The sequence below is a fragment of the Phacochoerus africanus genome, chromosome 5 (genome assembly GCF_016906955.1).
Source record: "Phacochoerus africanus isolate WHEZ1 chromosome 5, ROS_Pafr_v1, whole genome shotgun sequence".
Lineage (NCBI taxonomy): Eukaryota > Metazoa > Chordata > Mammalia > Artiodactyla > Suidae > Phacochoerus > Phacochoerus africanus.
The window spans coordinates 111,342,934-111,358,928 of NC_062548.1; the positions used below are offsets into that span (position 1 = coordinate 111,342,934).

Consider the following 15,995-nt stretch of genomic DNA (forward strand, 5'->3'; position numbering starts at 1 on the left):
CATGCCATTGGCGTAGCCAAAAAAAAAAAAAAAAATCCAATATATTTCCAGCTATTATAACTGCAGGAGATTGGAATGATGAAGGCTAAACCTATTTCATTCTAAATCATCTTCAGTAAAGCAAGTTAATTTTCTTTCCATTTGTCTTGCCATTCTTTTGGAATACATGCCTCTCAGATTTGAGTTAGCAAGATGATTTGGCATACTTCATATACCTATCTCAGTCAACTAAAATTAGAAACATCTTGATGACCTTGTAACTCTTTTTTTTTTCTTTTTAGGGCCACACTCTTGGCATATGGAGGTTCCCAGGCTAGGGGTCCAATAGGAGCTGCAGCTGCCAGCCTACGCCACAACCACAGCAACGCCAAACCTGAGCTGTGTCTGTGACCTACACCACAGCTCATGGTAACACTGGATCCTTAACCCAATGAGTAAGGCTAGGGATTGAACCCACAACCTCACGGTTCCTAGTCGGATTCGTTTCCACCGCGCCACAACAGGAACTCTGACTTTGTAACTCTTTATAATGAAGAGGTAGCAGTTTTTCAAGAGTCTGGAACAGTTATCTTATTTCATATTATTAATTTCATTAAAACAAGGCAGGGGAGATACATACACACATTCTGGAGTGAGACATAGTTTACAATAGTACAAATCTATCCCACAGAGCTGTGGTGAGAATTAACTGAGTTAATGTGTCCACTGCTTAGAACAGTATCTGGCACACAGCAAATCCACATTAAATGTTAGTTATTATTACTTTGACCTGCTTTGGGAAGCAACGGAGAATAAATGAGATAAATCAAAAAAGACTTCTCCCTTCCATGTTTATGTACTATACCCTACAGAGCCCATCTCTTATTGAAGGAGAGGGGCCCAGACCTAGCCATTTGGGCCCTTAAATAAAATGACCTTCACTCTAAAAAATTCAACACCCCCCCCCCCAAACACACATACACACACACAAAGAAGTTCCCATTGTGGCACAGTGGAAACGAATCTAACCAGTATCCATGATGATCTCTGGCCTCGCCCAGTGGGTCGGGGATCCGGCGTTGCTGTGAGCTGTGGTGTAGGTTGCAGATGTAGCTCGGATCCTGAGTTGTTTTGGCTGTGGCATAGGCCAGTAACTACAGCTCCAATTGAACTAGACTGGGAACTTCCACATGCTGTGAGTCGGCCCTAAAAAGAAGAAAAAAAAAAAATTCAAGTCCCTTCTTTCTATAATGGATGGTCAATGAACAACTGTTAGAAAGGATTTAAAAAAAAGAAAGAAAAAGAAAAGTATTTGAGGGCCCAGATCCTCAATTACTAGCACCTATAAGAAGGTATATAGTTCTATTTGAAGACACAGATCTTTAAGTGAACTGCTAAGAACCTGAGCTTTAAAGCAGCTTGGCCAATTTTACAGCTGGATTTGCTAGAACATGCTTAGAGGTAAAAGGCTGGGGCAAAAAAAAAAAAGAAAAAAAACAAAACAAAACTGGGCCAGCACTAGGAAAATTTTGAAACAGCTGAAGTCCATATATAATAAGTCATAAGAGTAGTGAGGTATTATCATATATAGATGTTATTTGTTTTTTCATAATTCCAAAGTCACCACTTTAAATACATATGTTGATTATTGCAAATAAAGTGTTACATTTTCAAGCCCTCTGACTTTGTAACCTATAAGCTCCTGCACACCCTGTCTTTATATATTCTCTTCAACCACAATTAAACCCACAAGGTCTTTTATATTTAATCCTATTGGATGTCAAATACATGGGGCTTCAAGTCTCGCACAGTTTCTGAAAAGATATAATATTTTTTGTACTGTGTTAGAATCAACCAGTCCTGACTTTATCCCAAGACAAAGACCATCTCATTGAACAGTGCAATGAAAATGTCTTCATTTGTATTGTTCAAACAATTCGAAAGTAGGCAATAAATGATTGTTCAATGAGTGAATCAATGAGTATGGAATTTAATCCAGCTATTCCACTGAGATAACCAAAGTAATAACACAAGCATCATTCTATTAAGTTTCTGCAAGCTGACTATAAACCATATATCAGGTTTTCATAACCAAGTCACAGTACAATTCAGTCTGTGATTACACAAACATATATTTGAGAGTGGAATGCCAGAATTAATACGTAACTAAGAACACTCAACTATACAAAAAACACTTTTATATATTACACGTGTTTAACCAAATTTTCCTGTGTCTAGTCAAGGAATCAATTTATATCATATAATCAACTATTAGTATCCATCACAAACTGAAATAACAAAATATGAACAGCCTACCTGAGTATCTTTATATTTGTCTCGTAAGTCCAAGAGCCGATGATAAGCTTTAATGGCTTCTGAAAATTCCCCAACATCAGTGCTAGTGAGAATGTAGTTTTCCCAGATCTGCCAATGTTCATAGTTGCACTTGAGGGCTTCTTGTAAAGTTCTAAAAGCTTTTACTCTATTGGAGGTCAAATTTGAAAAAATAAAATAAGATAATGAATAATCATAGTTAAAACATTCAATTTAATTTGGTAGAAGAAAAACAGCAAATAATTCTAAGAAAGGAGGAAAAAAATAGAGATGTAAAATAAAATATAAAAAATAGAAATGATCAAAACCAAAAGCTGGCTCTTTAAAAAAAAACTAATGAAGCAGACAAATGTCTACCTAAAATCCCATTTAGAATTCAGAAAAATGGCACAATATTAGTAAATTTTAAAAATCATAAGAGAATACTAAAAACAAATTATGCAAAATGAGCTAAAAATAGCCAAATACAACAATAAAAATGAACACCAGGCTAGGCAGATAAGCCTTATCAAACCATCATGGAATCCATGCCTTATTCAAGCCACTTCAGAAAGGTTGTAGGCTGCAGAGGTGGCTCAGATCCCGCATTGCTGTGGCTCTGGCATAGCCTGGGAACCTCCATATGCCGTGGGAGCGGCCCTAGAAATGGCAAAAAGACCAAAAAAAAAAAAAAAAAAGGAAGCAGGTCCACACGATCAGTGACTTTCCCCACTAGTCACTGAACATACAAATCATTTAATCAATCTCTAATATACCTATGCTACCAATCAAAATGACTTCTTTACAATTGTCCTTTTAGTCTTTTTTATAACACCCCATGGACTACAGTTTAGTTTTTTATTCTCTATATTAAACAATTTACCTGAAACTGTCATAGAATGCACAGATTCATTTATCCCTTGGCCCACTCGCCTTTACAGTTAAAAATGAAGTGCCCATGCTCTAACACTTCTTCAAATTCAGCTCTAAATGGTTTCTCTGGATTTCTTTTTCTTCTTTTTTTCTTTACTCTGCTCCATACACCCACCTCCCATGTGATAGCAACTGCCTTCAATATCAGAGGACTGAGATTCCCCAGGGCTCCACCCACACAGAGGGTGGAGATGAGGTTACCCTACTGGGGAAGAACTCAACAAGCAGCAATCCACACCAGAAGATTATCCTTTTCCCTGTTTGTCCTCCTACCCTCTAATCACAATTTTCTGCCCTCAAAGATTTTGCAATGAAATTTTTTTTTTAATGACTTCTTTTTTTTTTTTTTACAGCCACACCAGCAGCATATGGAAGTTCTATGGGCTAGAGGTCCAATCAGAGCTGCAGGTGCCAGCCCATGCCACAGCCACAGCTCGTGGCAATGCCAGATCCTTAACTCACAGAGAGAGGCCAGGGATGGAACCCACATCCTCACAGACACTGTGTTGAGTTCTTAACCCACTGAGCCACAATGGGAACTCCGATGACTTCTTTATAAGGAATTTCAATTTCTGATTCACTTATCAAACCCACAGTGGTAGTGATGACATAACTCTGACAGTTATATAGGAAGACAGAAATTTTCCCAAGGGAATGGTAGGGACATTACGCCTACAGGAATAAGGTGACAAAGTGGAAAGAGCACTTTAGTGAAGAACCTGGTGACAGCACAAGGAGAGATGAGAGAGTTTAAAGGGTCACTCTGAGTCATGGATAGGATTCTTTGAGAGGAACAGTAATAACTTGCTCCTGACATAACAATTTCATGAGTCAAACATGAGCCATGTCTGGAGCAGCAGCAGCAGCAAAGAAAGCAAAGAATAAAAAGGCAAGACTAAGGGAATGATTTACCTCTGACCTTACAACCCCACTTTTATACAAAAACCTATTCCTTTTTTTCAGGAAGACAAAAAAGTATCAAAAAGACCTTGAGGAACAATGTGCAAGAACCACTGAAAGAGTAATGAGAACTCAGGATTCATGGGCTGGAGGACAACATAGAGCATCAAGAGCCTCACTACATACAAAATTATTAGGGTTGCTAGGAAAACACACTGAGATCCTTCTACAACCATGACAGGGATTTCCCCCGCCCCCCCGTTTAAGCCAAAAGGGTCTCTAGTGAGTTTTAACACAAACAGTTGCAATCAAGAATACTATTTTCTCAAGATAGTGGTAGAAAAAGCAGTACTTTATTATATAGATTGTCACCCAAGAGCAGCGGAAGCATTTCATGATCTTGACGTAACGTGGATTTAATGATATCTTCAGCAACACTTGTGAGTCCATACAGAAAAATTAAGTTTGAAAATAAGGCCAAATAAAAATAGAAATATATGCATCCTGGAGTTCCCGTCGTGGCGCAGTGGTTAGCGAATCCGACTGGGAACCATGAGGTTGCGGGTTCGGTCCCTGCCCTTGCTCAGTGGGTTAACGATCCGGCGTTGCCGTGAGCTGTGGTGTAGGTTGCAGACGCGGCTCGGATCCCGTGTTGCTGTGGCTCTGGCGTAGGCCGGTGGCTACCGCTCCGATTCGACCCCTAGCCTGGGAACCTCCATATGCCGTGGGAGTGGCCCAAGAAATAGAAAAAAAAAAGGCCAAAAAAAAAGGAAAAGAAAAGAAATATATCCATCCTTATGTCATTTATTTAAAATCAAGGCAACAACCATCCTTTGCTTTCTGTAGCCAGTCCATAAGCCCAGAGGGTTGTCCCCTTTATAAACTGGCAGCTGCCCCTTCTTTTTCCAGTCCATTTATCTCCTGCCTGGACTGTTATACCAGCTGTCTCCTAACTGGTTTCCCAGCTCCCCATTTCCTCTGCAGTCGGTCTCACACACTGCATCAGAAAAAACTTCCTAAAAAGCTTCTTTCTTCATGAAGTTGCCTCACTGAAATCTCTGGCTTCCTACTGTCAACAGGCTAGAGAATGTCAACTTGTTAGTCAGCTAAGCAGACCAGGCTGCCATCTGACCTTCCCAACCTCATCGCTCACTACAGATCTCACTCTAGTCTCAAGCTGGACTGTTCTGCTCCTTCTCTCCTAGAGTGAGGCCTTCCTGCTTGTCACTTTGCATTTGGTCACACGCCCCTTGCCTGAAAGGCTTTCCTCTCTCTTCTCGACCTACTCCTCAAATGTTAAGTCCAACATTCTTTCAGAAGCATTCCTGACCCAGCATCAGACACCTTCACTCTTCCAAAGTCCTCACAGGACCATATGGGGGGGACAAAACAAGTGTTCTACAAACCTCACCAGCAGTATTACAGCCCCTCGTAGTTCTCACATGATACTTACCACATACTACTTACACTGTTAATCAATTTTTTAAATAACATGGCATAATGTTTTATTTTTTTAAACCTGCACTTCTGAAGACACTGGTCCATACTTATATTTCTCGATAATGTCCAGTACACAGCAAGCAATCATTAAGAATCTGCCTGTTGAGCTGACTAAAGGCCTGCTTGCTTTTATCAAGTAATGAAAATGAGGCTACAAAACTTCAGTATCAAATAAAAAGTTCAAATAATGTTTCTTATTTTATTACATATTAAGTGTTTTCAAGAAAGAAACAAGGAGTTCCTGTCATGGCGCAGTGGTTAACAAATCCGACTAGGAACCATGAGGTTGTGGGTTCGATCCCTGCCCTTGCTCAGTGGGTTAAGGATCTGGCATTGCCATGAGCTGTGGTGTAGGTCACAGACACAGCTCGAATCCCACGTTGCTGTGGCTGTGGGGTAGGCTGGCGTCTACAGCTGCGATTAGACCCCTAGCTTGGGAAACTCCATATGCCTTGGGAGCGGCCCTAGAAAAGGCAAAAAAAGACAAAAAGAGAAAGAAAGAAAGCAACAACACTTAGAATGCAAATAGCTACATTAAGGCATTATAACTCAAAGATATGGGTAGGCAGGGGAAAAAAGTATAAAGAGTAAGGCACATTTCATGGTTCAGCTGAAGGAAATCCATTCATTTATTTTGGAAGTGAAGTTCTTCCCTCTTTTTGGAGGTACTCACTTTTGTTTTAATCGGATATAAGAAGTTGATAAATTGTTCCAAGCTTCAGCGTTCTGAAATGACAGAAACCCCAGTTAGAGACTATTCTCATTTAGGCATAATCATCGCTGCAACCAAAAATCGAACATATTTTCCTAGTCCAAGATGTGCTCTTGCAATCATAACTTTCAAGATGTTTAAAAGTATGTAAGAAAACTAAATAATTAAACTTGACATTTATAATTTAGAACAAAAAAAGTCACATAAATAATCAACAAAATGATTTAACTATTAAAGCACCAATCTGGAATTTAGTTAAGAGTTTATTTCCAAATTTAGATTTACAAAATAGCTGGGCAATTTATGACATAATTTACACAAAATATAGATTTATGACAAATCCAAAGCAATGGAGAATATTGTTTTTCCTATCTTAAAAGGCTTTGCTATTTTACCACCATCCTTTATCAGATAGGAAAATAAAGGAGCATATGTTGTCCAGGGTTATGCCTGAGTATTTCCTCAATCAAACTTATTTCTCTACCTCTGCCTCGGTGCAATGACAAAAACAAATTAAACCCTCTATATAAATGTTGATTCTCACAAGAACAATATAAATTATGCTTATTCCTCTTTGTTTCGCCTTTTGGAAAATATTGAGCATATTGTTCTCAAGAACCATACATATGATTTAAAATTTTACTTGGCTATAATGTCTTGTTTATCACATCAGCTAGAATGGTGTAATGCCTATATTGAAGAATCAATAAGCTGTAACAAATTGTGAGGACATATTTATATAGTTACACTGTTTTTTAACCAATTTATGCATTTTATATTTTACTTATTTTCAGAAGGTGTATTATTTTTGTTATTCTTACCAGTTAAGTTATTCTTTTTATCACACTATATAAAATATTTAATGGTATATAAGGCTTTCTTCTTTATAAATTTTAGTTGCATAATATACACAATTTTAATATAATGCTAATTTTTAAAGAAAAATTGAAATGTAATAGATAATAGTAAATAGTAAAGATGAAAGCCATACAAAATGGGATAAAGTATAGAATAAATTTCCTATTTGTCTCAGCATATTTTCCATTCCACTTCTCCAGAGGGAGTCACTTAATCACTTTCTTAAGATCCAGGATATAATAATCTGTGCGAATGTAACTGTGTTTAAATATATGTATTTTACTCTGTAAAAAAATAAATAAATAAAATTTCAAAAAAAAAAATTTTACTTGGCAATGGACCTCTACTTAGAGACCTATCACATTTAGTACCAGACTAGCCTTATGACCATACCAAGTTACAAACTGTACAAAATATAGGAAACAACTGTTTTTGAGAAGCTGGGCAACAGGCAGCACAGGATTGTGATCCTTAAGAGAAGGACTGTTGAGGTGTCTCTACAATCCACCTTCACTTCCATGCAGAGGCACTTTGAGGGCTGCAGCATAGAAAGACAGAAACCAGGAGTTCCCGTCATGGCTCAGTGGTTAACGAATCCGACTAGGAACCATGAGGTTGCAGGTTTGATCCCTGGCCTCGCTCAGTGGGTTAAGGATCTGGCGTTGCCGTGACCTGTGGTGTAGGTCGCGGATGCGGCTCGGATCTGGCGTGGCTGTGGCTGTGGCTGTGACGTAGGCTGGGGCTACAGCTCCAATTCGACCTCTAGCCTGGGAACCTCCATATGCCTCGGGTACGGCCCTGGAAAAGACAAAAAGACGGGAAAAAAAAAAAAAGACAGAAACCAAAGAAAGCATAGCAAGTCTTACTGAGATGAAGAAAAGAGATCAGAGTTCAGGGCTGAAAAGGAAGTTGCAACTTGCAGGACAAAAATACCAATGAAGAGAGATCTGTGCAGAGAATAAGCTCCAGAAATCTCAATAAGCAACTCCTTGAGTTTTTGGCTGAATACTAAGCTACTCGTGTTCAGGACAAAATTTCTTAAGGCCAGCAGAGAACAACTACCAGAGAGCTGGGAGCTGAATGGAGATTGCGGAGGTCACGCAGTGCTGGGAGTCATTCAAGTTCCAACCAAATGGAGTGGAGAATTCTCACTGATCACCCATGGGATTATGTTTGGCCCCCAAAAGGTCACACCTTAAGAGAAGGGTGACTGTAATTCTAGAATAAGAACAACTCCAGACCTACCCTAAGCTAAAAGTCAAGCTGATCCACAAGTAACTTAACCAAGTGCCAAAATAAAACTACCTTTCTCAAGGGAAGACAACAAAACCCAGAAACTCAACCACACAGCATCCACAAGTATAGGAAATTAAAAAGAAAAAAAAACTGGTAGAGAAGAAGAAATATCACAACCAAATTAAAAAATAAGTTCACAGAAACAGACACAGAAATTAAAGACATGTTGGAATAAGCACACAAAAACTTCAAAGAGCTGTTAAAAAAATAGTCAAAGATTTGCACAAAACATGAACATAATAAAGGAACAAAAGGGGAATCTCAGGAGAAACATGAAAACTATAAAGAGAACAAAAAAAATTCTTGAACTTAAAAAATACATTATCTGAAGTGATGTTAAGTTTTTTTAAAAAACTGAGATGCAACTGATAGACAGCACTGAATTAGTTTCAGGTGTACTATACAATGCTTTGATATATGTGCATATTGAGAGGTGATGACCACAATAAGTTTAGTGAATAGCCACCACCACACAGAGTATGGAAAATTTAATGAACAGGTTTAATAGCAGATTTGACATAAACATAAGAGTTAAAACAATAAAACAAACAAAAAAAAAAACTCTTAGAAGAAAAGATAAGGTAATCTTCATGATCTTGGATTTGACCACAGATTCTTAGCATTAGCGACAACAGAAAAAGAGATAAGCTGGACCTCATCAAAATCAAAAACTTTTGTGGAGTTCCCACTGGCTTAACAGGATGGGTGGTGTCTCTGGAGTGCTGGGACATGGGTTGAATCCCAAGCCCAACAGAGTGAGTTAGGGGTCCAGAGCTGCTGCAGCTGTGGGGTGGGTTGCAGCTGTGGCTTGGATCCAATCCCTGGCCCAGGAACTTCTTGCGTCCCTGGGTGGCCAAAAAAGAAAAAAAAAATTTTTTTAATTAAAAACTTTGGTACCTCTAAAGACACTTTAAAGAAAGTGAAACACAACCTACAGAATGCAAGAAAATACCTACAAATCATATACCTGATAAGGGATCGGAGGTATTTGGGAGAAATGAGGAGTGACTGATGAGTACAGGGGATTTCTTTTTATGATAATAAAAATGTTCTATAATTGACTGTGATGATGGTTGCACAATTCTGAATATACTAAAAAAAAATCAATGAATTGTAGCTTTAAATGGATGAACTAGATGGTATGTGAATTATTTACTATCTCAGTAAAGCTGTTAAATATTTAAAGACTATAAACTAACAGAACTTTCTAATAATGCAACTAATATAGCATAAGTTGGTGAGCAACCAATATATGTGACACTTTGCTGTATACTTCGGCAAAGTATATTTTTCACTAAGAAAGTGTATTATCAAAATTATTTTCTATTCCTTTTTGGATTAGAATCTAAATAGACATTTTTCCAAAGAAGACATACAGATGGCCAAAAAAAAAAAAAAAGACACTAAACATTGCTAATTATTAGAGAAATGCAAATCAAAACCACTATGAGGTACCACCTTACACCAGCCAGAATGGCCATCATCAGAAAGTCTACAAACAACAATCGATGGAGAGGAGGTAGAGAAAGGGAATCTTCCTACATTGTTGGTGGGGATGTAAACTGGTGCAACCACTATGGAAAACACTATGGAGATTCCTCAAAAAACTAAAATAGAACTGCCATATGGTAGTGGGATCCAGCAATCCCACTCCTGGGCATCTATCTGCAGAAAACTATAATTTGAAAAGATACACACACCCCAATGTTCACTGTAGCACTATTTATAACAGCCAAGACATGGAAGCCATCTGAACGTCCATCAAGAGAGAAATGAATAAAGAAGATGTGGTACATATATACCATGGAATATTACTCAGCCATAAAAAGAATGAACTAATTCTGGAGTTCCCACCGGGGCACAGCAGAAACGAATCCAACTAGGAACCATGAGGTTATGGGTTCGATCCCTGGCTTTGCTCAGTGGGTTAAGAATCCAGCATTGCTGTGAGCTATGGTGTAGGTTGCAGACATGGCTTGGATCCTGCACAGCTATGGCTGTGGTATAGGCCGGCAGCTGCAGCTCCGATTTGACCCCTAGCCTGGGAACTTCCATATGCTGCACCTGTGGCCCTAAAAAGACAAAAGACAAAAAAAAAAAATGAACTAATTCTATGTGCAGCAACATGGATGGACAAGTGAAGTTAGTTACACAGTGAAAGACAAACATCATATGATATCACCTATATGTGGAAATCTAAAAAAAGGATATAAAGGATATAAATGAACTTATTTGTAGCACAGAAACAGACTCACAGACTTTGAAAGACTTATGGTTACCAAAAGGGCCAGGTAGGGAGAGAGGAAGGATGGACTGGGGGTTTGGGACTGGCATATGCGCACTGAGGTGTATGGAATGACTGGCCAACAGGGACTTGCTGTATAGAACAGAGCACTCTACCCCATGGTCTGTGATAATCTGTGTGGGAAAAGAACCTGAAGCTGAATGGATATGTATATATGTACAAATGAATCACTTTGTTGTACAGCAGACATTCTCACAAACTTGTCAATCAACTATATTTCAATAAAACTATGTAAAAAACTACAAAAATATTTTCTAAACAAAACCATGAATAACTTGGCTATTATGAGAAGAAACTTAGCTCTAGGTTTATAAATCATCTATCTTAGGGTGCGGCCTTCAGCCAAAGGTATTTTCTCTAACACAAAAGGAATTAGTGGAGTTCCTGTTGTGGCCCAGCGGAACTGAATCTGACTGGTAACCATGAGGCTACAGATTCCCTGGCCTCACTCAGTGGGTTAAGGATCTGGCATTGCCGTGAGCTGTGGTGCAGGTCGCAGACAAGGCTAAGATCGCACATTGCTGTGGCTGTGGTGTAGGCTGGCATCTGCAGTTCTGATTCGACCCCCAGCCTGGAAACCTCCATATGCATAAGAGGCCCTAAAAAGCAAAAAAAAAAAAAAAAGAATAAAAAAGGAATTGGGGTTTGTTTTCTCATATAAAAGTTGAAATCTTTTTTTTTCTTTTCTCTTTTTTTATTGTGATAAGAACATTTAACAAGAGATTACCCTCTTTGTAAATTTTTAGGTGCACAATTATAATTACAGGCGCAATTAAACAGGCACAAGGTTGTAGAGCAAATCTCTAGAACTTACTCATTCTGCATAACTGAAACTACATCCCCAAAGGAATTGCTGTTCTGAACTACCCAGACAATTCAAATAACTGAGACAGTACTAAAGAGCTAGAGAGTAAGGAAAGAAGACCAAATTAAACTTACATCAGGTTCTAGGGTCACACAGCGCTGAAATGCCCTGGCTGAACCGCTGTAGTCTTCCAAAGCCAGATAGGCACAGCCCAGAGAAAACCACACCCCGAGCTGCAAAGACCAAAAGACACAGTCATTCAAACACAGAGACATTTATAAGATGTAATTTGAAAATCATGTAAGATACTCTCAACAAACATTCTACATCAAGAATGCAAAGCTATATAATACATATTTGCCTTACATTTTATATTAAACATATGAAATTTAGCAAGGGAGATGGCATTTTTCCATATAATTTTCAAAGCTAATACACTGCTGAAAGCATGTTCAATATCACTGTACATCTTCTGCTAAGAAAGACCATACTTTGTGGTAATCATCTCCATGGAGCAATGGAGATGCAGCAATGGAGAACTCTGTTGATAAGCCTGATATGATACATGTGGATTAATATAGTATTTCTCCTGAGCATCAACTATGTAAAAAGTATACAAAGTATCAGGAGGTTTACAGCAGGTGATGACAAACTTGAGAAGAAAAATGTTTGCTTCCATCCTCATGTTAGACCACATGAACTTCTGCAGTTTAACTAAGAACCAAACTGCCCTAGCATGTATCTGCTTAGACATGCCTGAAAAAACAGAGAGAATCTGGGTTACTAAACAGTCATGCAAAGTGGAAAGTCTGACTTAAGTCAGTAAGATTTGTAAACATGGAGATTTAGAAAACAGGTAAGTTAGGAAGTGGCTATTGAAATTTCAGAAGAATTCTTTACATCACAAGGTTTCCTTAAAATTCAATAGCCTCTATCAAAAGGAAGATAAAACTGATAAAAATTTCAATGAAATTAGTCAGAAATACAGCTATTGCAACTTTCCCTTCCTTTCAGATATGGTCCGTAAGGCCAGCGGCAGAACCTAATCTGCTTTCTTACTTTGACTTCCAGGACAAAGGCAGTGAGTCAGCAGATAGATTTGGTTGAACACTTTGGGGTGGGAAAGGAAGTGAGGTGCTCTGTTATCTGTCCAGAGCCTTCACGGGAGCTAATAGGAGGCTGCCCTACATCCCTCCTCCCCAAACCTTTCCTCATAAGCCTTGTTGAGGCCTGAAAGTTCTTTAAGCAGATAAAGAGTTTTAGCCAATAATTAGAGATAAGACTTAGAAAGCAAACATCCTTGGGCAATTTAACACTTTGCCTTGAATTCACCAGAGGCTATAAATAAGTGCTATCGGGAGCCTTTAGGAGAACAGATTTTGTTAGAGGGATAGGTAAAGGCTGAAAATGGGGGTGGGTTTGTGTTTGGAAGGGTGGGGGAAGCAGAAGTAATAGGCTGAAATTAAGTTGGAAGTTCAGGTTTCTGCATCAAGGGACTCCAGCAACTTAAAAATCAGCTCATTACACTTTGCTTTTGTTTGGTTATTTATAGAATCAAATGAAAAGGGTTCCAGTGCACCAAACCACACTCACTAAATTTATTCATTCCGAGAGAGCCAAGTCTGATATTAATTTACAAAACAATATATAAAACAAGCTCTCTTACTTCTAACCAAATTCAAAGTTTAAAAATCGGTGTACTACATTTCATTATCTATAAGGTGTACTTTTTTTTTTCACCATTTAATATCTCTGAAATAGATGCCTCTTAATAACCAATAGCTGTCAGAGTTTTACTGGCAGCATTTTATTTTCTATACAAGGTGGCACTTAAAATAAATGTGCCTCTTATAAATGATGGCATCTTATACCCAATGAATTATGGCAGCAAGTTTATTTGGAATGAGGGGTATTTCATCCTGGGATTAAATCAAGGAAAATGAGAATTGCCCACAAAGTACTCAAAATGAATGCGCCCTGCTTGCTTCCTACATTATTAGCAAAGAACAAACTTACCACAAAACTATTTCACATGTGTTATAAAAATAGCAAGTGTAAATTCAAAATGTAAACAGAGAACTTTATTTCTCAATCCACCTGAAAAGACAAACATTAAAGATGTCTGGAATCGGCAATTAATCTTACAGCTCTAACATACGCTGGTGATGAGATTACTATTTAAGCTTTTTAAACAAGTCAATGTTTTGTAACCAATGTAATAAAAGCAAAATAAATTTAATGAAAGTGAGGCAGATGACAAGTTAATATGTAGTTTACAGCTTTCTTTTCTTTTTACTCTTGTTATTTGTGAGTTATCAGCAACTGAAAAGAAATTCTAGGATCATTAATTGCTAGTAGGTTTTCGTCTGCTGATATAATTATGATGGGAGATGATTTCCGCACACACCCTATTCTTTGAAATCACAAAATAGCTCAAGAGAAAACAACTCTAGGATTTTCTAATTGCTTCTGGCTGACACACTAAACCATCAATAATGCATTCATACTGTGTGTCTCAATTGAGGTCCTCAGAATTTGGGGGACTAAGGAGAATATTTTACTTTTTTCATTTTGAACTGTTACTTAACCTATATTACCCTGACTGGCATCTTGATTTAGTATGGTTATGCTCTTAAGAACAGGACATCACAAAACAAAAAGGAAATCAGAAGTGTGAAAAAAAAAAACCCTCGCAATTCCCCAAATTAACACTGTATATGGTTGAATAGCGAAGGTCTTTATCTTCCAGTGCAATGCTATCAGACAGAAATATAATGTAAGCCTCATTACATTTTCTAGCGGCCACATTAAAAAAGTAAAATGAGAGGGAGTTCCCACTGTGACTCAGCAGGTTATCAACCAGACTAATATCCATGAGCATGCAGGTTTGATCCCTGGGCTTGCTCAGTGGGTTAAGGATCCAGCATTGCCAAGCTGTGGTATTGGTTGCAATGTGGTGTAGGCCAGTAGCTGCAGCTCCGATTCAAGCCCCAGACCAGAAACTTCCATATGCCACAGGTGAGGCCCTAAAAAAAAAAAAAAAATTAAAATGTGGGAGTTCCCACTGTGGTGTAGCAGGTTAAAGATCTGGCATTGTCTCTGAGGCAGCAAGCGTTTTCTGGTGACATCTCTGATTGCAGTAGATCACAGCTGAGGCTCACATTCTATCCCTGGCCTGGGAACTTCCATATGCCATAGGTTCAGACCAAAAAAAAAAGTAAAATGAAATGGGCAAAATTAATTTTAATAACATTTTTTAAAACTCTACAAATCCCAAATATTATCATTTCAACGTGTTATCAACATACAAAATTATGGAGTTTTCTCTTTTTTTTTTTTTTTGGTCACACCCACGGCATGTGGAAGTTCCCAGGCCAGGGATCAAACACGCACCACAGCAGTGACCTGAGCTACTGCAGTGACAATGCCATATCCTTAACCCACTGTACTATGAGGAAACTCCTGGAGATATTTTATAATCATTTTTCTCACGCGGAGTCTTTGAAAACTGATGTGTTCTGCAGTTACTGCACATCTCAATTTGACCAGCCACATTTTAAGTGCTTAACTGCATGTGGCTCCCGTACTGGGCAGCATGGTTCTACACTATTTCTCCAAGGCACTGGCATAGATCCTGGCCTATCGACATGTCTCCCTTTTTTTCTCCATTAAAAAAACTATCTCCTCTGGTAGAGAGCTTCCCATGGGCTCCAACGTTCATATACTATAGTCCCTCTTGTTCCTCTTCATATGACAGCAGCCAGAATAATTAGCCCTTAGTGAACACGTATTATGCGTGCCAAGCGCTGATAGCCTGAGCTTTCCACACATCACCTCATCCACTCCCCACAACAGCCTTGCAAGGTAGTAAATATTACCCTCATTCAAGACGTGACCATGGACCACAGAGTCAGTCAGGGATAGAAAAGAGATTGGAGGCCTGGTCAGTGGGACTCCAGAGCCCATCTCTCCAAAGGCCCACGCTGCCTCCCACTTACCTCCTGCCCACACATAGCCATGACTTATGGCCAAGTCAGGAGAGAGACTGGTGGGGGCGGGTGAGGGGCAGGCAAGACTCTAGTACACATGGGAAAACCGGGGAGATTGATTTTTTAAAGAAGCTGGGCGTTAGCTACTCCTCCCTCCTCCCACGCACCTCTCCTAATTAGGCAAGTGGACAAAGACGAAGCAGAAGAATGGATGCCCACGCTTAGCTGAAGGAAAGAGCTGAAAGGCAAACCTCTTACCAAGGGACTGCGCAAGAATGGAGAAAGGTAATCATCCGACAGAGGGGCTCTGGTTGAGATTTCTGTGCAGCTTATTTCCAGGGCAAACTGTGAAGGCAGGCTGGCTATAGGCAGGGCAGTGATCTTTAGAAGGCGGTAGTCTAAGCT

General features: G+C 38.9%; 1 protein-coding gene across 1 annotated transcript in view; it reads right to left on the bottom strand.

Annotated features, from left to right (window-relative positions):
• The window catches only part of TTC27 (tetratricopeptide repeat domain 27), a 176,991-nt gene that overhangs the window by 20,222 nt on the left and 140,774 nt on the right, over positions 1–15,995 (bottom strand). The window contains exons 14-16 of the mRNA XM_047782314.1: positions 11,736–11,834; positions 6,299–6,351; positions 2,296–2,461 (exon numbers count right to left, since the gene is read on the bottom strand). Coding sequence (XP_047638270.1) covers positions 2,296–2,461; positions 6,299–6,351; positions 11,736–11,834 — 318 coding nt within the window. The remainder of the gene's footprint in view (positions 1–2,295; positions 2,462–6,298; positions 6,352–11,735; positions 11,835–15,995) is intronic.